The 24,625-nt window shown below is 38.7% G+C and overlaps 1 protein-coding gene across 1 annotated transcript in view; it reads left to right on the top strand.

Annotated features, from left to right (window-relative positions):
- Positions 1–24,625, top strand: part of LOC148361874 (receptor-type tyrosine-protein phosphatase delta-like) — a 401,326-nt gene that overhangs the window by 241,135 nt on the left and 135,566 nt on the right. Inside the window, exon 6 of the mRNA XM_088342686.1 lies at positions 864–1,013. Within this exon, the coding sequence (XP_088198812.1) occupies positions 929–1,013 (85 nt within the window). The 5' untranslated portion in view covers positions 864–928. The remainder of the gene's footprint in view (positions 1–863; positions 1,014–24,625) is intronic.

The following is a 24,625-nucleotide window of genomic DNA, read 5'->3' as shown; positions in this document are numbered from 1 at the left end:
CTTAGCTGTAGCCTTTGTAGAGATCGTCACGAGATGCCGGTTGTGTGCGTTGGGCTTCGGGTGTCGGTTGACTCGCAGAATCGACGAAGAAATGATGGTTGGATTAGACAGATCTTCATGTCGTTGCTCCATCAACTTCACACGCTTCCCTGCACGACATCCTCGCTTCTGTTTTCTATCTTTTCGCCGTCTTCGTTTCCGATTTTTCTTCTTTTTCTTCGGTGGAGCGGGAAAGCAGGGCGAACCCGAGTCCCTTTGGAGCTCATTTGGGATGTCGTGGGTGGTATAGAAAGTGCCCGAAAAGTCGAAATTTAGACACCCACCTAGTCGGATGAGCTCCTCCCGACTGTAGGTCTTATTGGCCACGCATGTATCCAAAAAGGAAAGCAGGAGGACAGTGGTAAATAGTAGGATAGCCGGATAACAATCAGCCGCAACGTAAACACGCGCCGCCATGTTGGAAACCGGAACCGGAAGTGAGTCATTCTTTTATCCTGAATCACATTTGTTTTGACCAAAACTGGGCCAGTTGTGCAGCTGGTGAACCTGCCACAGCCGAATTTTGCTATCAAGCTAGCCGAAAACCTTTTGTTTTGAGGTAAAACGACGGTTTATTTTGTGACTTTTCTCCCACAAGTGTACACACTTCGGGCAATTCAAGACCGTGATAAAGTGTGAAGGGGAAACAGCTGCATAACTTCAGTGAGAGGCTTCCAGGGAAATCATGCATATTCAAAAATAAGGGTATTTGCAAATGTGGGTGCATGAGAAGACACATACGTTTAGAATCCAAATTTGGGAAAAAAAAAAGATAATAATAAACCAACAACACTAATCAGCTCATTTTTGTCTCTCTCTTGCAGGTTGTGAGGACTTGTCTCCATCATCCCGTTGCGTAGTGAGGTGGTGAGCTTAAGGAGTATCCAGCATGCACTTGTCCACGTATCCCACAATGCAGTTTGCCAGGCCCGGCTTGCTACTCCTCAGTTTTCTCTTCCTCGCCGATGCAGACTGTGAGTGCTTGTTGCCTACAATTCTTATTGTCACTGTCAAAGAAGAAACACATACAGAGACCTCTCGCTACTTCGAGCTTCAGTTATCGCTGGTGAACTCTTTTGTGGAAACAAATATTTAATTAAAAATAAAGGAAGGTCAAGAAAAAAATATTGGATAATGGATCCTGACTGCACGATTGCAGTTCATTTTAGGTGAAAAAAACGGGAGGAAAAATGAGCCACTAGGTCTGACAAAAGTGTTCTCTGACGGTCCCCACTCTCAGCAATATGGATTTTAGGATAATTGATTTCAGCCGCATGACTGCAGTTAATTTTAGGTGTAAATAACATAAAAAGAACCACCATGCTCAACAAAAGTGAGCTCTGATGGCCCCGCTCTCAGCAAGGCAGGACTAAGGATAACGGGTAACAGTAGGACACAGTGCAGTTAATTTTAGGCAGATATAATGACAAAATAAATAAACAAATGCTAGGGCCGAGAAAGTGTGCCCACTTGTAACAATAAGGGATTAAGGATAAGGGATTGCGGCAAAAAAAAGTGCAAATTATTTTAGGAAGAAACGTCAACAAAAGAAGGACTGCCAGGTCAGACAATGTGCGGTCCGTTCTCGTATCAGTATGCGAGCGGGGCTCGGAGCTGCACAAGTGCAGTTCACTTTATTAAATTGATATTTTCAACCCGCGATGCATTGAACCTGCGAAGAATGAAGCGTGTAGTTGCGAGGGATTGCAGGACGTTTTTATGGACGGATGTATTTAAATACTGTATATTCTGATTTCATTCCAGTGTGCGTTGATCTGCACACTTATGGCAAGCGTGCTTGACGCCAGGCCAGCTGTTTTTGTCCGTGCCGGTATTACTCGGCACGTCGGTTCAAGTGCATATGGCAGATCAGATCATTTCATCACTGCTTGTGTGATTTTGTATGTGTGGGAAAATCCGTGATATGTTTTTTTGTTTAGTTTTTTTCTGTCCCTCTGGCAACACAGTTATTAGTGTCATGCATGTTTGCGTGTTACAAGTATTAGGACGTGATGTTGACACGTTAACTCAAGCAAGTTATTCATCTCAGAGTATAAAGATTATCTTTGAGTTGGATCACAGCACATGATGGTAGTGTTCTTGAAAATGTCACGATTTGTCTCTTTTGTGAACTGAATATGTCAAGTTGTTTTCTTTTAATGTTCAGTCTTATTTGATGGTTTGGGAAATAAAGACATATATTGCTTACTTATATATATATATATATATATATATATATATATATATATATATATATATATATATATATATATATATATATATATATATATATATATATATATATATATATATATATATATATATATATAGTTTTCTTGCAGTAGAAGACAGCATGTTTCCTCATAGAAGAAGCTACAGTATTTTGCATCCCTGAATAAGACGATGCCAGTTCCAACATAACCTTATGTTCGGTCTTACAAAAAACATCAATAGTTTTTGGCAAACAAAAAGGTAGATATTTGCTTGTAAGTATAATTCACATACTTACACTTTAATAGAAATCGACGCTACCTTTCTATACACATAAAACAATGCTGCATTTTCTCAGAAAAAAATAAACTTGTTTCAGGCATACGAGAAACTTACACTAGTAATCTAGTTATGAGCTAGTTTGCGGTGTATAAAAGGACAATGCTTGTTTTCTGCAAAGCGAACGCTATTCTTCAGTGTTAAAATGGCTAATTTTCAGCGTGGTTGAAGGTTGAAAAACGTAAATTTTAGAGTGATAGTACACAAGGCTAGTTTCTTACCTCAGTAAGGATGACGGTAGCTTTTAAAAAGATGAAGAAAACGTGAGGAAAAAATACTCTAGTAGTAGCTTCTGAAACTGCTTGTGACCTGGATTTTCCTGCAAATAAAACTCATATAGATTATGAGTTTTGTGATCTTTTGTGATAGTCCTCTCAAAGTATTATACATGGTACCTTAATTTGTCTTTTACTAGTAAACATCAAACTTAGAGTGCTAAGTAGCTCTAAAAGCCAGTGGCAGTCTCTCAAACAGAAAGATATACAGTCTTACAACCGTACTTAGTACCATATGGTTGTGACACTGCTAGCAGTTATAACAGTGTGATTAATTATTTCAAAAACTCTTCAGATAGTCAAACATTTGAAGAACTCTTTATTCAAATAAAATATATATGAGAAGTAGAGCATGGGGTAAAGCCTTCCTAGGCAAAATTGCTTGCATTCAAAACGTGGTATTCACTTTTCTTTTATTTCTTTCTTTTCGTTGCACTTGCATCCGTCCAAACCGACTATACAGGAGTCATTTTTGGATGTGTTATAACTGTCTCTGTACCTATCAGCCTTCATTAACCTAACAATTTCTCCACGTGGTTTTTAGCTAGGATGGGGGAAAAAAACACATATGATTGTAGCCAAGAATGTGGACATTACTACCATGTGCCAGAGTCTTCAAGGTCTTGTGTGAGGTCAATGGAAGTAACCTATATTAGTAGCATTAGAAAAAACTCTCTTTCAATTGGTCAAACTTTTATTGGTACAACTATCTCAGTGTTGCAACTGTACCAAGACACCCCTACTGATTTTCATGTTTAAAGGTACTTGTATATAGAGGTAACACTGTGCTCTGCAAAGTACGCAAGTATTCCAGAGGGAAAAACATGCGTCGCCTTCAGGCGACATTTTGATAGACACAATGTCAGCATGTCAGGTTGGAGATTAGCTGTGAGGATTCCTCTCGCCTAACATTAGCCAGAAAATGGATTGACTGATTTGGGTTGAGACTGCGGGAGGACGGAGTGAGGGACGCTTCAAAGATGTAATGCAAAAAAAGAGAAGGGAGGGGAAGGGGATGATGGAAAGGACTGAGTGAAATGGACGACCAAACATCTGGGATCAGAAATAATGGTGCCTATAGTCAAGCTTTAGCTTCTGTTGGTGTCATTAAAACATGGGATAATAGTTATAGATAAGTACACTACATGTTCTATTCTGTTGAAAGGAAATGAAGTCTGGAGCTAGAGTGGAGATCTTTGTAGTTAGTGTATTCAGCAAATGGCAACCATGTGAGACGGTTTCTTTGATTATTGCGTCATTATTCCGGCATTGCATTTTTGAGACTTGGGTCAAACAGATTTCACAAGTACAAGTTGTACAATTTTGTCTTTTAGAAACATTTTATGGCTATGTATCAATGTTATTTTCTTTGAATTGATGCTGCCCTGACTTTCAGTTTCGGAAAAGTGGTCACTCTGTGCATTGGTCGCAAAGTTCAACGGTGAATATTGTAGCCTAATTACCAATAACTAAAGGAACATTTGTTGTGTTTTTTAATGATAATCCTACCTACCTACCTACCTACCTACCTGCCTACCTACCTACCTACCTACCTACCTACCTACCTACCTACCTACCTACATTCATAACTCTGATGAAAATATTTAAGTCTTTCAAAGCATTTCTAAGCATTCAATTATCATTTTTCAACTTATGGGCATTAGGTTTTTTTTTTTACCACTAGATGGCACTTTATTGTTTAATGTGAACGAAAACCAGTTCCACTGAGCACAGCGTAGCAGCAAGATGCCAAACAAACATGGCAGTGACTACCAGGAATGGATTCCACTATGTAAAACAAATACAAATTTCTCGGCCTACAATTTTTAAATACAAACTAACATAGGTATGATAGTTTATATTTATTTTCCCTAGCATTCCAATCAATGTTTTATTTTACTGAATGCGTTTTTTGTACCTCTAGGAGGTACTAAATATTACACTCTGTCCCTTTAAATATGAATAAAAACAAACATTGTCTTCTTTGCATGACACTTGATAAATATCTTGATATATGAAATAAATCCATGAAAAATACACATACTCAAAAATGAAATACATCAATAAATAAATGATATACAGTGTTCATTTTACCTCTGAAAAGTGATGGGTCCCGGGGATTTAAAAGTCTATGGGTCCCAACAGAGATCTATGGATCCCCAAAATTTAGTGTGCTCCATGCCCTTACAAACTGTCGTATTTTCCCTTACAAAATACAAAAAAAAACTTTTTTTTTTCAAACATGTGTATTCATGTAGTTTAACATGTTATATTGTACATGTGTTTTCTTATATCATATATATTGTTAATGAACATTTTGTTGTGAGACACTGAGTTGCTCGACATGAAAGAGTTTTATTACAAAAAAAGTTCAAAAATGAAGTCGCTTGAACGTTCACTGTAGAAGGAAAAAATACATGCAAATATAATAAAGTAGAATAATCTCATCTCATCTCATTAGCTGTACCGCTTATCCTCATTAGGGTCGCGGGAGTGCTGGAGCCCATCCCAGCTATCTTCGGGCAGTGGGCAGGGGACACCCTGAACTGGTTGCCAGCCAATCGCAGGGCACACGGGGACAGACAACTCTCTCGCTCATTCACACCTAGGGACAATTTGGACCAGCCAATTCGCCTGACATGCATGTTTTTGGAATGTGGGAGGAAACCGGATTGCCCGGAGGAAACCCACGCAAGCACGGGGAGAACATACAAACTCCGCACAGGAAGTCTGAAGCTGGATTTGAACCCACGCAGGGGGTTCCCATGACATGAACTGTGCCGCACATGCGCTAACCACCGCGCCGCCGTGCTGCCCAAGTAGAATGATACATTTTCTTATTCAAATTATTAATTCATTTTCTGCATTGAATTATTGTTGGTAATATACTGATTAAAAGGGATCACCACAAACCTGTCTTTTTTCATTTTTTCCATTTCTACTTCCTTTTTTTTCTTAACTTCTTTATACAACATAATCATTCGTAATATAATGCATCAAAGCAAGTGAGCCGTTTGAGAGCCGGCTCTTTAATGAGTTGAGCCGAAAAAGCGGGTTCTCTAAAAAGAGGCGCACTCTCATTACCCAACTCGAACTCGAGATAGGCGTGCAGACGAAAACTCAAACCGCGAGACCAAAACAACAATGGCGGATCTGCCTGACAAAAAGTTTGGAGTGCGGTAAATCTTTGTTAAAAAATGATAATGACAATTTCGTGTCAAAAAAGTTGCATACCAGGGACGCACGTTTATTTGACACGATGCGTCCCCAGCAAAAATAATGCGCCTATGACGCAGGGACGCGGGCAAACGAGAACACTGGATTTATAAAGTTGGAATTGCTTTATTTGAATGTACACAATGGATTACCTAATGTGTTATGAAAAACTATATTTTTATGGAGGAGGGGCCCAACAATCAACATATTTTATTTGCAGTTTTTCAAGTGGACCCATATAAAGGTGAGCAAGAACTGAAGCAGGGGTGCTCAAAATAAAGATTGTATTTAATAACACAAACAGGAACAAAGTAACAAACAAAAATTACAAAACATATGTTCAAACAAAACTAAACCCGATTCAAACCAGAAAAAAGACTTGAACCAAGTGACAAACCAGTAAAGGTGTCACAAAATCATTCAAAACCATGCAATCAAGAAACCAGACACAACAACAACAAAAAACAGAAGTTTTAATGATAGCACAAACGAAAATGACCAACCACCGTCTGCTGTTCAAAATATATTTCTAAAGGGCATGGATAATTAGTGACAGGTGTGTGGTGATTGGACCCAACTGTGCCCATTTCCAAACCCAGTTTGCGCACTCTTGGGGAAGGTGGTGTACCAGACCCGAACAAACGCTTCAGGGATCCCTTAACCGACAGGGATTTAGGGTTACCTCTTCCTGTGGTGTGTCTTGGGCAAGTACAGCCTAGTTGCACCTATCCCTCTCCAGGCCAGTTATTTCGGGGTAGTAGTTTGTTTCCCAAAATGAAATGAATAGTACTGGTTTTAATGGTTACAAGCAGCAGGAGAAGCCTCCTGAACTGACTCAGATACAGCAGCTTCGATCACTGGTTGCTGTTGTCGGTCGTGAATCGCGTCTTCGTTTCTACATTTTTTTTGTTCAAAAGGCCGGATTAATAGCCCGAAGGCTGTGTTTTGCCCACCCTTGTTCCCTCAAATGGAAGATGGTAAGGACAGATGTTTTTGGGGGGGGTTCTCTCATTGTTTCATATCTCACTGTGCGTGACATGAGATGCAGCTTTTATTATCAACCAGGGGGGGAGTCTCTGAAGCGATGTCAAGAGTCAAAGCGTTGACTGTCACCGATGTTATTCTTCAGCATCGATAAACGCAATATATTATAATCTGCTCTGGTAATATAAATCAAACTAAAGACAATACAAATATCCTTGTTGTCTTTTGCTCAAACTCATCCAGGATCATGGAGCCAAGGGGAGTTAAAGGACAATCAGATGGAAGTGTATAAGGAGGACTGTGAGAGATGAACATTATTAAGATAGTTTAATGGCTATATCTGCACAGATAAAATACATCTATATAGTTTGATTCTACATTATAACGGCAGAGAAAAGAACTCACGTCCTTCCTGGTCGAAGTCCACAGAGAGATAGAGGCACGTTTATTTTGCGTCAGAGAGATCAGTGCACACAAGAACATGATTTCAAAATAAAAGAATACAAGATTGATAAACGTACAAGAGATATAATTACACTCATTATTGAAACGTTACTTTATGTGTGTGTGTGTGTGAGAAACATTGTTTTTATATTTAGTAATATAAAAACAAGCTAATTACCTTGAGACAGAAATTCAAGAGATTTACATTGAAACCCTGACAAGAACCCATTCTGCTGTTTGTATAAATAAATGTGTAAATAATTACCTACAATTATATGGTATTTAAATGAATGAACACATACATAAATCACATACTAAGCTAAATGAAGTAGTAGTGCCGTGTGTCTTGGGCTAGTACAACCTGGCAGCGCCCATCCGTCTCCAGTTTTTTTGGTATTGGGGTTTGCTCTGCCAAAGGAAACAGAAAGCACTGGTTTCTGTGAGTACCAGTAGCAGGAGAAGCCTCCTGATATGCTGCAACTACAGAACCATCAGTCTCATCAGCCATGCAAGTTAAGTTATGCTAAAGGTCCTTCTGAACAGACTAAAACCACAGTCTGAAAAAATCCCAGCCAGGCAGGATTCGGGCAGTAAAGGAGCACCACTAAACAGATTTTTAATCAGCGCATCCTGTGTGAAAAGTTTCAACAACACCAGATAAACCACTTTATGGGCTACCATCCAAGATGGGCAAGAAATTAGTTCAGACCATTGAACAACTGTGTCCCAATGCCAATGCCAACAGTGCGGTACTGATCAGAAGTACCATTGGAGTGTGATTTTGAACCACAGTGGGTGTGAGACAAGGCTGCTTTCTCTCTTCAACTTTATTCAACATGTTCCTGGAGAGGATCATGTCCGGAGCTCTGGAGCAACATAAAGGTACAGTCAGTATTGGGGGACACAACTTCACCAACCTCCCTTTAGTTGATTAGATTGCCAGATGGGCAAGAGACAAACAGGAACTCAAAGATCTTGTCAATCCCCTGGACAAAGCATCAAGCCAGTATAGGATGGATTTCAGCACAGAAGAAAAACAAAAGTAAGGACCAACAATCCCCAAGGTATCAAGGAATTTCTTAGAGAAAAGGGGTCAGAACCAGAAATCACGGCCAGGATAGATCAAACCACAGCCACTCTTGGCAGGCTTAAACCCATCTGGAGGGACAAGAATATAGCAGTGAAATCAAAGATCAGACTCATGCAACGTTGATTACTTCTGTCTTCCTCTATGTTTGCGAAACATGGGCTTTCACAGCAAAACTGGAAAAGAAAATCCAGGCCATTGATATGCGATGCTACAGGAAATTTCTACGCATCAACTACTTAGCCCATGTGCCAAATGAAAGTGTGCGCAACACCATAAGAGAGCACATTGGACCTTACCAAAAGCTGTTGTCAACTGTGCGCAGACGTAAACTTCAGTGGTATGGTCACGTCACAAGATATTCTCGAGTGACGAAGATAGTTCCCCAGGGCACAGTCCAAGGGGGCAGGAGGAGAGGACGACCAAAAAATAACTGGGCCGATAACATTAAGGAACGGACTGGTGCCAATTTGCCACTAACCATGAGCAGGCCAGGAACCGTCAACAGTGGAGAAAGCTTTCCAGAGTTTGGTTTCGTGCGGTTATGGGATCTGTGAACCGTGAATAACTAAATAATATGACATAAATTAAATGTATTAATGTATGTATGCGTTTTTGCAATTCATTTCATAATTTCTTTTTTATTGTTACACATTAAAATACATTACAAAAAACATGACAAAAGAAATTATAAAACAACAAAATAAATGACAAGATACATGACAGAATACGCAACTAAATACATGACAAAATAATTTACAAGATTCACAACTAAATACAAGAAAAAATACACATCAAAATACACGCCAAACAAATACATGACAAAATACATGAGAAAATATGCAACAAAATAAATGACAAGATACACGACAGAATACGTAGCTAACTAAATGAAAAAATATACATCAAAATACAGGACAAAATATGCAAAAAAAATGACGAAATACACAATAAATTACATGCCAAAATATACAACCAAATAAGTGATAATGTACATGCCAGTTAACGATAATATAAATGACAAAATTAAGGATAATATAAATGACAAAACTAACGATAAAATAAATAACAAAATACACAAAAAATGACATGACAAAATAAAGGATGAAGTGCATCGCAACATACATGACAAAATACTTGAAAAAATACACAACAAAATATGCCTCCAAATTACAAAATAATTAGCAAAATGAATGAATTAATTGCATTTATTTTACATATATCCAGGTGTTATGTGACTCTTTAATGTGTTTATAGTGCATATCATTGTAAGTACTGTTTATATTTATGTCTACATTTAGCAGAATTGCATGCCGTGAAAATGTTGCATGACCTGGCCAATGTTTGATTGTATCTTTGGTTTAATTTCGTGTTACTTGTTGGTCTTTGTGGTCCAACCATTTTGGATCTTTGAGCGCGTGTATGCAAATGTCATCTATCTGGCGGATTAAGAATAATGCCGTGATCCTGTGGCAAACTAGGCCACTGCAACATAAACTCCGCAACAAGCCCTTTGTGACAAACGCCAACCCTCTGTCTGTCATCCGGGGAAAAACGTTTCAATACAGGGTGCGTATGGGTGCTTGTAATTCTTGAAAATGCTCGAATTTTAACGTTGTGTTTTCAAAGATCGAAATGTGCCTGAATTTTGAGTGATGTGCTAGTTAGTGCTTAAAATTGTTGCCATGTTTCTCAACATATCTGCTTAAAAATTATGCCAACACTGCGTAATTTTTATTTATTTATATATATATATATATATATATATATATATATATATATATATATATATATATATATATATATACATATACCAACGCCATATCCTTCTCTTCGTCTTTTTAAATTCACAAGCAAAATAAAAAATTGCATTTGTAAAGCTCAAATTTATTTGTGGCTCTGCAAAATAAACAACTGACATGCCACGATCCAAATAAATTCCAGAAGAAATTAGAAAATAAGTAATTGAAATCTATTATCCCAGACAAGGTCAAAAAGCCATTTTCAAGCCTGTCGGGCTCCAGCGGACCACTGTAAAAGCCATTATCTACAAATAAAAAAAACTGGGAACAGCGGCAAACCTTCCCAGGAGTGGTCAACCAACTAAGATTACTACAAGGTCTCCTCGCCTATTTATCTGAATAGGTCAGTGTTCATGACACCCATACAAAAACTACAATGGCTAAATGGCATCCATGGGAGAGTTTCCAGAGAAAAAGCCCTGCTGTCACAAAAGTGCACAAAGAATCGTCTTACATTTGCATCTTCAAGACTATGGGAAAAATATTCTGTGAACTGATGAGCCAAAAATGCTATATCTTGAAAGGTGTGCAGCCTCTTACATCTGTCACAGCACTTGACTAAAAGAACATGATGCCAACAGTAAAGCATGGTGGTGGCAGTGTGATGGTCTCGAGCTGCCTTTCTGCCTCAGGACCAGGACAACTTGCTGTGGTTGACGGAATTCTAGTGTTTGCAAGGAGATCCTGAAGGAGCATGCCCGGCCAACAGTTCATGCCCCCAAACTCAAGCACTCTTGGAACATGCAGCAGGACAACTATCTGAAACACACCAGCAAATCCACCCGTGAATGTCTAAAAAACAAAAAACAAAATGAAGGCTCTGAAATGGGCAAATCAATGTCTGGATTTAAATCCAATTAAGATGCAGTGATGTGACCTTAAACGGGCAGTTCTTGCTAAAAACCATCCAATATGGCAGATTTTAAACAATTTTGCAAAGAAGAATGAGCCAAAATTCCTCCTTAGCATTGTGAAAGACTTATTACCAATTATCGTAAACGTTTGATTTCTGTTACCACTGCCAAAGGTGGCCTAACTAGATCTTAAGTTCAGGAGGTATTTACTTTTTACACATAGGGCCACATAATTTTTTTGTGCCTTAATAAATAGAATCAGCATTTTAAAAACATCATTTTGTAATCACTGTGTGATTTTAGAATTGGTCTGACAATTATGTGATTGATAAATATGCAAAAAAAAAAACAGAAATCAGGAAGGGGGCAAATACTTTTTCGCGGCATTAGCTCAGGGGGGAGAGTGCTCGTCTTGGGATCAAGAGATCGCAGTTCAAATCCCGGGTCCTCCATGTTACATGTCAAAGTGTCCTTGGGTAAGACACTGAACCCCTAATGCCCCCAATAAGCAGGTTAGCGCCTTACATGGCTGCACGGCCGCTATTGGGAAATGTGAAGCACACTGTAAAGCGCTTTGGGAAGTCTTGACTTGAAAAGCGCTATATAAATGCAGATCATTTCATTTCATTATGTTAACATTCTTGAAAATATAGCCACAAAAATGGGAGTTATAGTCGTTTTCTTCTTCTATTTGCACTTATAGTTAGGAAAATACGGTCATAGGCCTTATTTTTTCCCCCCAACATAAATCATTGCAGTAGACTTGAGGCTGATTGTTCTGTCAACACGGAAGCAGACTGCCAGACTGGAATAACGTGGCAGTTGACCAGGAGCTGGAAAGGTTTTGGGGTCAGTTGTCCACAGCGGCTCAAACATTACCTGCCAACGCTGAAGAGCCCTGGAGCAAGGCAGCAAATAATAGCTGCTTTGACAGGAGCCTTCTGATGTGGCCGCTCGGCCTGCCAGTTTGTGACTCTGTCGTTCCTCAAGCGCTTAGCTCGGCGCTCTGATTTATAACAGAAGGACTGCGGAAGTCTGAGGGTGGCACAGCGTATAAAATACAGTAGAGCGTTTAAATGTTCACAAAGAAGGTTCACCTCGTTTCTCGGTTTCTTGATTTTCTTAGGGAAGTTATTACCAACAAACTACTAATCAAATCCCAGAATTTCAAAGTAGAGTAGAAGCTCGTTATACATCATAAATTTCTTCTGAGGTGGGAATTGCTTATTAAAAATGCTTGTGGTGGGAATAGAAACCTATGATAATGCGTTCCAAGCCCCTCGTATTACAGATAGAAACTTAAAATAACAAGGTAGTATGTAGTAAGTAATAACTACAGTATATGTTATATATATGTATAGGATTGAATAACATTTTAAATAAGTAGACATGTAAAGCAAAAAAAGACATTTTATTTACTTTTGGTGTGATGTGACTTGAGCTGGTTGAGTGGTAAAACGGGTGGACGCAGTGTGTAACAGATTAAAATTAAAACTACTTTGAAAACTTCCACTTGTATTGTCATGCCCTTTGAAAACCTCCTTGTTTTAATTGCCCCGTTATTTTATAGATTGTTAGGACCTTGCATGGGTAGTTATTCATGTGCCTTCTTCCAATTCCTTTATAATTGCAGACTTATCATGTTTATCATAGTCTGCTTTTCCCTTAGCATAAAGACTTGGGGCCCAAAGTGAATATATACACTCAAAAATTCAGTATTCTTTTGCTGACTTACAAAGTATTTATCAGTCACACAGAAGAAGAATAGAGAAGAGAGAACAATTGTCAACTTTCGGAAAACGCTACACAATGTCAAGGTCACATTTTACCAAGCCGTCTTATAACAATGCAGCCGGGGCGGTATAAACACCGCAACAATCGAATAAGAAGGCGCTCTTTAATAATACGAGTTTGTGAGACTCTGGCGTTGCCAATTAAGTTCTGGCGGCCTGTTAGAATCTTACTATGGTATGGTATAGTAACACTGGAAATGAATGAAGAGAGATAAAGGCGTTGTGGGAGGTAATACAGTCTCCATTTTCATGATGGCGTGAAATCAAACATTTTATATGACCAATAGCAGGCAGGCATCTTGGAAAAGTAACTCATCATAAGCACGGACACCGCAAAGTTGAAAAATCAATTGTTTTTATGCATTTGAAATAATATGTTGTTGATGTCGTAAAATCGGTAAAATGCTGTAAAGAGGGGCCGACAAACTGTCTTATTCTACACCGTGAAGTGAAAATGTCTTAAAGCAGGATCTCCATATCCTAGGAGACTAATGTAGCTCCATTAACGAATGCTTTCTGACGTTTACAATGGGGAAAATGCCATAAAAGGGGTCGACAAACATCTTGTTCCACATCAAAAATGTAAAATGTCGTAAGGTGGGGTCACCGTATCTTGGGAATATACTGTGGCTCCATCAACCAATGCTTTTTAGTGTGTGCAATGAGAAAATGCCGTAAAGATTGAACAAAAAACTTCCTGACCCACACCATTAAGTGATAACATCGTAAGGTGGTGTCGTCATGTCCCAGTAATCTACCAATGCTTTCTGATGTGTGCAATGGAGCAAATGCCATAAATAGGGGCCAAAAAAAACAAGTCGTTCCACACTGTAAAGTGAAAATTTTGTATGGCAGGGTCACCGTATGATAGGAGGCTACAATAGCTCCATCAACCAATACTTTCTGATGAGTGTAATGGGTGAAAAGCTGTAAAGAGAGCCTGAAAAATCATCTTGTTGCACACCGTAAGGTAAAAATGTCATAAGGTGGGGGATCAGTGTATTCTGAGAGTCTACTGTAGCTCTATCAATAAATGCTTTTTCATGTGTACAATGGGTAAAATGTCATCAAGAGAGCATGAAAAAGCATCTTGTTCCACACCATAAAGAAAAAATGTCGTAAGGCGGGTTCGCCGTATCCTGGGAATCTACTGTAGGTCCATAAACGAATGCTTACAGATGTGATGGGTAAAATGTCATAAAGAGGTGCCAAAAAACATATTCCACATCATAAAGTAAAATACTGTAAGGCAGGCTCACCGTATCCCGAGAGTCTTCTGTAACTCCATCAACGAATGCTTTCTGATGTGTTTATTGACATATGATGGAGTTCCTATGAGTATATTCGTAGTACTCTGCACATTCCAGGAGACGAGAGATTAGATTGCAATAAGTATCTTGTTGCACTCTTGACTGATGGATGAGGACTATCGAGGTCATGTGGATCGTACGGGGTCTTGCCCTTGAGGATTAGATGAAGAGTGTGAAACACATGCCGAGCGTCTTTGCGGCGTGTTGCTCTGAGTGATTGACATAATATGTTTATAGCGTACAAACACTTGCAAATGTGCTCTATGAAAATATTTTAAAGTATTTAAACTACAATAACATTCAGACCTCTTTGGCAAGATATTTCTCTCATTTTTGTTATAATTTATCTTACTTAAATATGTTTAATCTTGTTATTTAAATAAAAAGATGCCAAATATTTTTAAGATATTTTCCTTGTTTCTCTAATGAAAGAGGAAAAAATAATCAATAAAATAAGGAGAACATTTCTTATCTAGCAGTCGATTATGCTTGTTCTAAGAAATATTTTGTATTTAAATAGAGAACAAAATTTAAAATGAGCATTACAATCTCCCATGAGCTGTAAAAGACAATTTTGCTTATTTTATCCCCAAAAACTATGATAAAAGATGAGCAAGATTTTCTTATCTAGCAGATGGCATATAATTGTGCTTGTTTTAAAAATATTTTTAGCTATATATACATAAAATTAGCATGTTTTTCTTATCTAGCAGATGACAGCTCATTTGTTCATTTTAAGAAATATTTGTATCAAATTAGAAATAAACATATTATAAATGAGCAAAACAATCTCTCATGAGCTTGATTGAGATAAAATCAATTTCTTTATTTTACAAAAAAAAAAAAAAGAACGATAAAAAATGAGAAATAAAAAAATGATACAGTTATGTTTCAAGTTTTTGATTCGGGAGTCCAGATATCTTTTTTATTGAATCAACGATTCCTGTCCAGGTTTACTTATGACATTGACAAAAATGAAAATAAGAAATGAAGAAACTCATCCTATATTTCCTGTATTTTATTGTATTGTATTTTATTCAAGCTATTCATCTTTTTTAACATCAATGTCTAATACAGTGCTCCTAAAGTTTATCAGCGATCCTAATAACTACAAACGCAAGATCATAAAGAAAATGTTTGAAAATAATCCCATATGTATTTAATTTTTGAGCATTTACCATATTTATTCATGGTTAACGTGCATGATTTTTTACATTAAAAACAGTTTGCGTGACCGTTGTACACAAGAATTTACGAGGTAGTATATCACTGTATACGTGCAATGAGTGTTCAGTTAGAAATATAGCTCACTGCGGCGTCTGTGAAACCCGGGTGAGCAAAGAAACCTAACCACTAGACCACGAGTGATATAGATGATCTACAAAAAGGCGTTCGATTTTATCTCATTATCACAGTATTTTTAGTCATGATACCAAAGACAAACGTTAGAGTATGGAGAAAACAGAAACAATGCTTAGTTTGAGCTGCCAAAGAGTGAAACTAAATGTTATACCAAATTTAAATAGAAAATTAGGGGGGGTGTTATACATGAATGCGCGTTATACACATATAAATACGGTATATGCTTTTCTATTTGCTCTTTTCTTAATATATTGTTTCGGTCTTACATAATAATATAAATATATAAATCCATTCATCTATTATCTGCACCGCTTATCCTCAGTAGGGTCGCGGGGATGCTGGAACCCATCCCAGCTATCTTTGGGCAGTGGGCAGGGGACACCCTGAACTGGTTGCCAGCATGCAAACTCCACACAGGAGGTTCGATCTCATGACCTCAGAACTGTGCCGCACACGCGCTAACCACTGCCCCGCCGTGCTGCCCACATAATAATTTACATATATATCTTGTAAATATTTTAAATTGCATTACAGTCATTCTAATATAATAGTAACAAGTAAAAGTTAGCGAACGCTGCAATTAAAATGGTTACTGATCCAGTGTAGAGTTTTATGTTTAGCGGTGTTGGGGGGCTAAAACCAGCCTCATGGGTGGACACAAGAACAGTCCTTGTAGAGGAACGTGAACATAAATATTTAAAACCGGTTCGAGCGGAGTCGCTATGTTTGCTAGCAGCGAACACGAGTGTGCGTCCGGCCGTGACTAACCGTAACGGACTGATGCTAGCTTGCGGTGATCTTAGCTGGTGCAATGTTCTGTGAAGAGCTCTGCTTAGCGTTAGCTTAGCTCCGTGTTCGTTTGGGTGTGAGTAATGTGCTCTGACTACAAACTCTTGTGTTCTTCTTCGCGGGAAGCCGGCACTGAAGCATTAACGTTGTGTACCCAGCAGGGCGGTTGTTGTAGTGGAAACCCCATTTGATTTATTCCCTTGTGTTTGGAACAAATTAACCCTAATTAATATGGCACTAGCCAAACCTTGGGGCAGTTATGGTGGGTAAGTGGCACGCTAATTCGATGTAGATTACTATTGGCAATAGCCGGATTTTCTTGTTTATAGCAGTGTTTTTCTGAGGCAAAATGATGTGACTTATACAAGTACACATTTTACAAGATGGTTATTGTACAACTTCCAATTAAAGGAGAAACAAAATCCCATGAATAGGTGTTTCCAAACTTTATTGGAGCTAAGCTTTGTCAGTCTTTGTTTTAAGGGACCTGAATTGTTGCCCAGCTTGAATCTTTTCATCCTGGTCTAACTGGTTAAGGTTTTTATATCCCCCGTCATGTTTTTTTTTTAGATAATTAATGCTAGGTTCAAAGTCCGGCTTTGGGGCCAGTTACGGCCAGTGATCAAATGACTGCGGTATAAAATAAATTTGTCGGAAAAAAATAATCATTTCACCAGATGATGGCAGTAGTATTCTGGCTACCTTGCCCATGGCTTCCTGTGAAATTTTTAGCCCCAATAAAAAGGGCCACCGCTTCCAGGACAAGTGGAGATTGGAGTATTTTTTTCACCAAAATCCAAAACAACTGCATCTGCCTAATTTGCCAATATACTGTGGCTGGTTTCAAAGATTATTATATCAAGAGGCACTACCAGACAAAACAAGCTGACTGTGATAAGCTAACTGTAAACGAACCTTGAGAAAAGGTGAAGCAACTGGAAGCTTTAATGTCTCAGTAGTGATTTTCACGAGACCATGCGAGTCAAATGAAAATGGCACAAAGCAGTGCTACGAGCTCGCAACGCTGATCCCCAAGCACTTCAAATATTTCACAGTGGGTTAATTTATTAAAGACAGTTAAAGAACACCAGCCTGAATAGTTAACTACCAAATGTGGCCCACCTATAGAAAAACTGGACATTGCCGGTCCACACAAATAAATATTTTTTTTGTAATTTGACATAAGTAGCAAAATCATTCTATGAGTCCATAGACATTTTACTAATCAGACACAAAAAGAGAGTACTACCCTAAAAAATCAGATCTAATGCCACTGCAAGATCTGGTTTGTAACCAAGTTACAGATTGAACTTTTGAGCCTGTGTTTTTGAGAATAATAAACTTAAAGGTCCAAATGATTGAAGTTTATAATACAGAAAGTATTCTGGTTGCTGTGGCTCGCTAGTCTAACACTGGATTCAGTTACATGCAGCCAGGGGATGCAGTGCCTCGCCTGTATTCATGGAAATATAGAATAAAAAAAACATATGAAATGAGTATATGTATCCATTTGTAAAGTTAATTTTCTTTTAAATGAAATGTTTAAGATTTTATTTTTCAAAATAGCTGACTTTTTCAATATATTATGCAATTTATGTCAGAGATGTTTTTCAAAATGATTAATCAGTGTACAAATACTGTAGTACACTGTAAAACCTTGTGTAGTTACGTACATTTAATAGCTATCATTTCCAAGCTTACCCACATATTTGTGGTATCTAAGGTTATCCAGGTTATAAGGTACACTTTTATAAGTCCTGGCCAATTTGGGGTTTTTAGTTGCTTCTGTGATACTCGGTCCTCGGATTGGTTCAATACTTAAATTCCAAATATCGCTCACGCTTAGTTTTTCACTTTGCTTAAGATTATATAGTGCTTTCTTGGCCAATAAAAGGATGAATACAATGTAAGTTAATTAATCCGTAAAACTGTCTGTGCCTCACCAAACACAGACCTCACCGCACCTGACTGACTGGGTTAACCCTAAAGCGAATGAGTGGGATAATTGGTTATTGAACTTTTTGATCAGGTCGATATCATGCACTTCCTCATGCTTGGACAAGACATCTGTTGTTTCCCCCTTAAGTGGAATTCTAACAGCTTTTGGGACTTGTTACTCAGATGTTTTGATTGCATCTGAAAAGGCTGCTTTAGATGAAAGTGCACCTTCGTCGTTGTTTTCAACAAAAATCAGTAATAAAACTAGTTGACAAAGACATTTTTTTTGTTGCCAGACACGTTTTTCCAACAGAGAAAAGTAATTTCTACATGGGAATAAATCAGTGCTGAGAGTCGCTCATGCGCATTAGCCACATGGAAGTCACATTTATTTATATAGCTCTTAATCACAAAATGGCTCAAAAGAATGCACAGTCCACAATTACACCATCCTCTAAAAAACTCAAAAACTACAGCATGGGGAAAAGAAGAAACCATGAAAGGGGCCACACAAGAGGTGATTCCCTTTCCAGGATGACCAGGCTCAAATAAATATGGCATCGGGTAACGATTCACAATACGTGGTAAATAACAACAGTAGACATAGGCAGTATGTAAAAGTGTTCAAAAGTAAAAGACAGCGATGCTGTAGATTCCTATCTCAACTATCAGGGCGATGCAGATTATATGCTTTCGGTCCAGGTGCTTTGCCGCTGACTCATCCCGATTTGTCCTTCCTCATTTTGCCACATGCCAGGCAGCCAGAAAGGACAGGAAAGGAAAAGGTCATTATCATTTATAAGCTATAGAATAGACGTTTGTCTTAAGGGTAGATGTGAACACTTCCACTGAGGTTGCAGAACTCATCTTTAAAGTCAGATGATTCCACACAGCCTACAGATGTCTTCTTGGCTCTTGGAGTCACTTGTAGTATTTTCTGAGAAGAGCAAGCAGGGACATAGGAGGAAATCAAATCAGGGAAATAAGAGGGGGCAAGCCCATGTAAACTTTTGTATGTTAGTAACAGAACCTTAACCTCACATCATAAACGGACAGGGAAACAGTGTAAATTAGCTTTTGGGACTCGTTACTCGGATGTTTTGATTGGATCTGAAAAGGCTGCTTCGGATGAAAGATGCCAAGCATCTGTGCCCACACCCGGCGTTTGCATTTGTGGGGTTTCTCGTGGATCGTTTAAGCATGTAATGAGTCATTTATGGGCCTTGCCAGGGAAGATCCCGCTGCAGTGTGCCACGCACGGCGGTGGGCGGTTGGCGAATGACTCCGCAAATGAGAAGTGAGTCAAGCTCGTCAGACGAGTTAAGGAACGGGGCCAAGCTCGGAGCTGGCGCCGCGGCCATGATAGCGGGCCTCCAGAGTGGGAGGAAGGCTAGGCTGGAGCATAACCTATTAGAATCAAGCTGACACATTAAGAGCAAATTATCAGCTGCTCGCGTTCTCCCTGGAAATGAAATTGGATGGCTGGAGCCATTAAACACAGAGAGACAACTATTATCCCTCAGCAGTGCTTGAAGGCGGTTGAAAACATTCGTAAGAATAGGCTGTTTATGCAGTGAAAATGGATTTATACACTCGTAACCGCGGGAAAACGGCAATGTTTTTTGATTGCTTTCAAATTAAACATACTGTTGCAGATCGACGTAGAAATGTGAATAAAACTAGCTTGAAATGTTAACATTTTATCCGTGTGTAAAGCGTACCACTAATGTTTGATGTATCCATTTTTTAAAATTTCCAAATAAGCATTGTAAGGACAAACATTGTTGAATATGTGTGCTTGTGAATACAATTATGTATTTATTTGAAGTCCTTCAATGTCCAATTAACCGTTGTTTCCAGTGTTGTGCTTTTTTGCATTTATTTGTATCTTTCACGACTATTTTCTTGTTTTTTCCATTCTCTAACATTCGTTTCCTTACTGTGAATCAAAATTAATAATTTGATAAAATTGGATCTAAACTTTCATATGTCATCTACTGTATATTACTGGTGGTCTAGTAGTTAGGCGCTCTCACCACTTTTACCTGGGTTAATTTCCTGATCCATCCAAAGTTTTGCAATTGTGGTCAGCGACATTTTTTAACTGATCAATCATTGCACAAATACGGTAATATATTACCGGAAAACCTTGTGTATTACACGTACCCAAACTTTGAGATATTTTTTTAGGTTAAAAACGGTGTGTTATACACGAATAAATACAGTAATTATCAAATCATGAGGAGTACAGGCAAGTATTTTTAATAACTTAATTTGTTTGATGAAGCTGTTTAAGATTGCATGGAATAAGAAAATAAATCAAATGAAATAAAAGTCTTGCACATATATTTATGATTTTAATATTGACTAAATTAAAATAACTGAAAAAATTAGGGCATAGTCCAAATTTTTTTTTGTTCCTCATATATACACATATATATATACATATATCAAAAGCCAAATTGCAGCAGTAATATCAACCAATATGAATATCTAGTATTGCCTGCGGAGCCACGATGACTACAAATGATAAGAAAAACGTACTACTGTAAATTTAGAAGCATGAAAACTTCAAATTAAATGAAAACACATGAAACTCAATTTCAAATGTCCATACACGGTGTTCCTCAAGATTTTTTTTAATCTTTAAACTGAGGTTTCCAACATTAACGTATGGTATGGTTAAGAAAATTGGAATTTACGGACAATTCTCCTAGCACATTAAATACTACACCGTACCAACGAATATCGAAGTATAATTTTCCCATGGTTGGAACATTTCTTGTGATCCTCATTCTATTCTATCTTCATTTCCATCCTTACTCTTATTTTTTCCCCTCAGTAATAATTCCATGTTCTTGGGTATCATGCACCCTGCATGGTTTTTGTTCCCCTCTGCAACTCTCGAGTGCAAGCCCTTTGGTTCAAAGAAAGTGTTTTCCAAACGACAGTATCTTTACACACATTGCTCCAAGCTTAAATTAATCTTCTTCCTGGTCTTCTCAGAGCAGATACACGTTGGAACCTTTATCATCCCTGTGCAGCATGCAGGTTATCTTGCAGAGAGTTTATCCAAATGTTGTATTGGTCACAGTTTTAAAAAACAGCTCCAAGTTCTGCACAGCCACCACACACAGTACTTTCCTGACCTTTCAAGATACTAATATGCAATTAAAGTTGTATCAATTATAGTTTATCAATTAAGAATTGTGACAGCCCAGGCAGGGTTATTGCATTTACCGTTTCGATTTGTATTTGATTTAGTTTTTGCATCCAGTAATTTAGAAGGCAATATTGCACGAAAGGTTAAACATCTCCAAAAAGTCCAGCTTGGTTCTGCAGTTAATATTCTGTGGATATCGATTAACCTTCATATCATCCATCTGTTTTTTTCCATCTGTCGTCGTGGCAACAAGACAACCCTAGATTTTGCATTTCTGTTCCAGGGCCAACCCAAGACATTGACTTCCATGTGACGAAGTAAAATATTTGATTCTGACTGTCATTAACTATTAAATGCTAAGTAACATGTTGTAGCAATGCAATAGGATACTTCATTGTTTAAAAGTCGTGTCCGTAAGCTCAAAATATTATACTTTTTGATTCCATCTTCTGGCTGAAATCATCATTGCAGCCTCTGTAAAGCTGCTTGTATGACGCGTACATGCCTTTCTCAGGACCCGGTCACACAGCCGTTTGCGTCTGTATCGCGGGTAAAATTTTGCGGTTTTTTTTGCCCGTAGTTGCCCGCGATGGAAAATGCGCAAAATTGGCCAACCGGCTGTTCATCGGTGGTATGCCCGCAAAACAGACGCCGGAGACTGTTCCGCTTCCTCATCGCGTCATTTCCGCGTCATTTTCTTGTGTGGACCACGGGTATAAAAGCTGCCGAGCCGGCGTTATGCCGAGAAATGCATCCTTGCCGAGCTTTGCATCCCCTCACTACTACAACCACTTTTACCTCGTTTTATCTCACTTTTATATCACTTTTAGGGATTTTAATGGCGAACATATAACCAAAACCACTTCGTCTTGCATTTGTTGGGAATGTAATACAACTTAAACCATTCCGTCTTTGTGTTTGTTGTGAATGTAATCGAACGGTAATGCACGATGTATACAAATCACTTTTGAGCAGGTAACATGTTTATTTTGCATTTTTCTATTCAAATCGCTCGTATTGAAACTGTTATGCACTCTACCATAAAGCTTATTTCTGCAAAATAAGCTTTACGGTAGAGTGCATAACAGTTCTCAAAAGTGATTTATATACGGTGTGCATTACCGTTCGATTACGTTCACAACAAAAACAAAGACGGAATGGTTTATGTCGTATTACATTCCCAACAGATGCAAGACGAAGTGGATTTGGTTATATGTTCGCCATTACATTCCCTAAAAGTGAGATAAAACGAGGTAAAAGTGGTTGTTGTAGCGAGGGGATGCAAAGCTCGGCAGGGATGCATTTCTCGGCATAACACCGGGCTGTAGAAATCATAACCGCTCAAGACACAGTCCCGTGAAGATCAAGATTTCAAGCTATGGCACCGAAGAAGCCAATATGTTATTATTGTAATAGTTTTTCATTTTTATTTTATTATCTTGTTATGAAATGAAAAGAAATGTCAAGAAATAAAAATTGATTAAGACGAGGTCACTACGGTGACGGGGATCCATGTCCACCCCTTGACGTCTCGAGCACAACTGACGTGTGCTCGGCAAATCGCGCTGTATATACGCGGAGAAAGGCGTTTGACCGTCACACGCGTAACACGCTAATTTCACGTAATAACACCGCGATACAGGCGCAGAACATGCTATGACCGTGCTCCACCCACGATTACCCGCTGAAATTTCGCGTCCTACCCATGTGTAACCACGCCCTGGCCGCGGCCAGAGCACGTCGTTCCGCGTCATTTCCGCGTCATTACCTCGCGTGCCGCCTGCGGTTACACGTGGTCTAAAGTTTTGAGCAGCGCAAAACGTTTTCGCGCGGCCAACCGCGTGTGAATTTCCGACCGCGTGTAAAGCACTGCTGTATCTCGTCTATATGGCGATCTCAAAGTGTCCAACATCGTCTGCTTCACGGGCAGAAACTTCTGGCCATGATTCAGCCTCGATACGCCCGTGAAAGACTTGGCGACCGGGCCCTAAAGTTTTGAGCAGCGCAAAACTTTTTCGCGCTGCCAACAGCGTGTGAATTTCCGACCGCGTGTAAAGCACTGCTGTATCTCGTCTGTATGGCGATCTCAAAGCGTCCAACAGCGTCTGCTTCACAGGCAGAAATTTCTGGCCGTGATTCAGACGCAAACGGCTGTGTGACCGGGCCCTTAGACGCGCTCGGATTAAACTCTTCTTTTTTTATTACTTTGGGGAGTTTGGGTTTGCATTTGGAATGCGTTTGAAACAGTCATTTTCTTGCTTGCACTATTTTCATTCAGAGAAAAGGAAAACCTCGAACACACGTGTTAAATCACAGCCATCATTCCTTTGCTGTGCTTTCGAAAAAAAAGCGTTCCGACCACTTTCTCAAACGCATCAAGCTTTCTTATTCCACTTTCGTTTCAACAGAAACGGCTCGCCTCTTCGTTACACTTTACACCAACCATATTGAATGGATGCACGAGATATTAAACAATAAAATTGTCAAAGTTCGTAGCCCGCTACCGATACAGTACATGTTGTTATGATCATACACGAACCAGGAGGTAGAAGCCGGATTTCTTCTTCGGTGTGGATGCTGGGTGACCTCTCACAGCGCCACGCGGCAGCAAGAAGCACTAAAGTATTGTCCTCTCCTCGGAAAAAGGTGCACACAATACCAAATCTAACTTACCGGTACAGTAATATCCAGATTTTTTTCGACATCCCGAAAAGAATGATCGTACCAACCGTTTTGCGCAAGTCGAATGTTCGTAAGTAGGGAAGTATCTGTACTCATATAAATGGTAAGGAGTTTTACTGATAATTCAATATATTCATCTTATTATTATTTAATAAAGAATTATTTTTATTTCAAAGCAGTTGCCAAATTTGCCACTAGATGACGCCAGCAATTCACTGTAAATTTAGATTTGATCAGTCTAGTAATAGGAAGACAACACGCTCTACATTAATTTAATTTTAAACTATTTTAGTTACAGTTCATGACTTTTGATGAGAATTATCAATCCAGAAGAAAT

Source organism: Urocampus carinirostris, chromosome 8 (assembly GCF_059441175.1).
Source record: "Urocampus carinirostris isolate Australia breed hairy pipefish chromosome 8, RoL_Ucar_1.0, whole genome shotgun sequence".
NCBI lineage: Eukaryota > Metazoa > Chordata > Actinopteri > Syngnathiformes > Syngnathidae > Urocampus > Urocampus carinirostris.
Note: the sequence above shows the minus strand (reverse complement) of the source record. Positions and strands in the feature narration are given on the sequence as shown.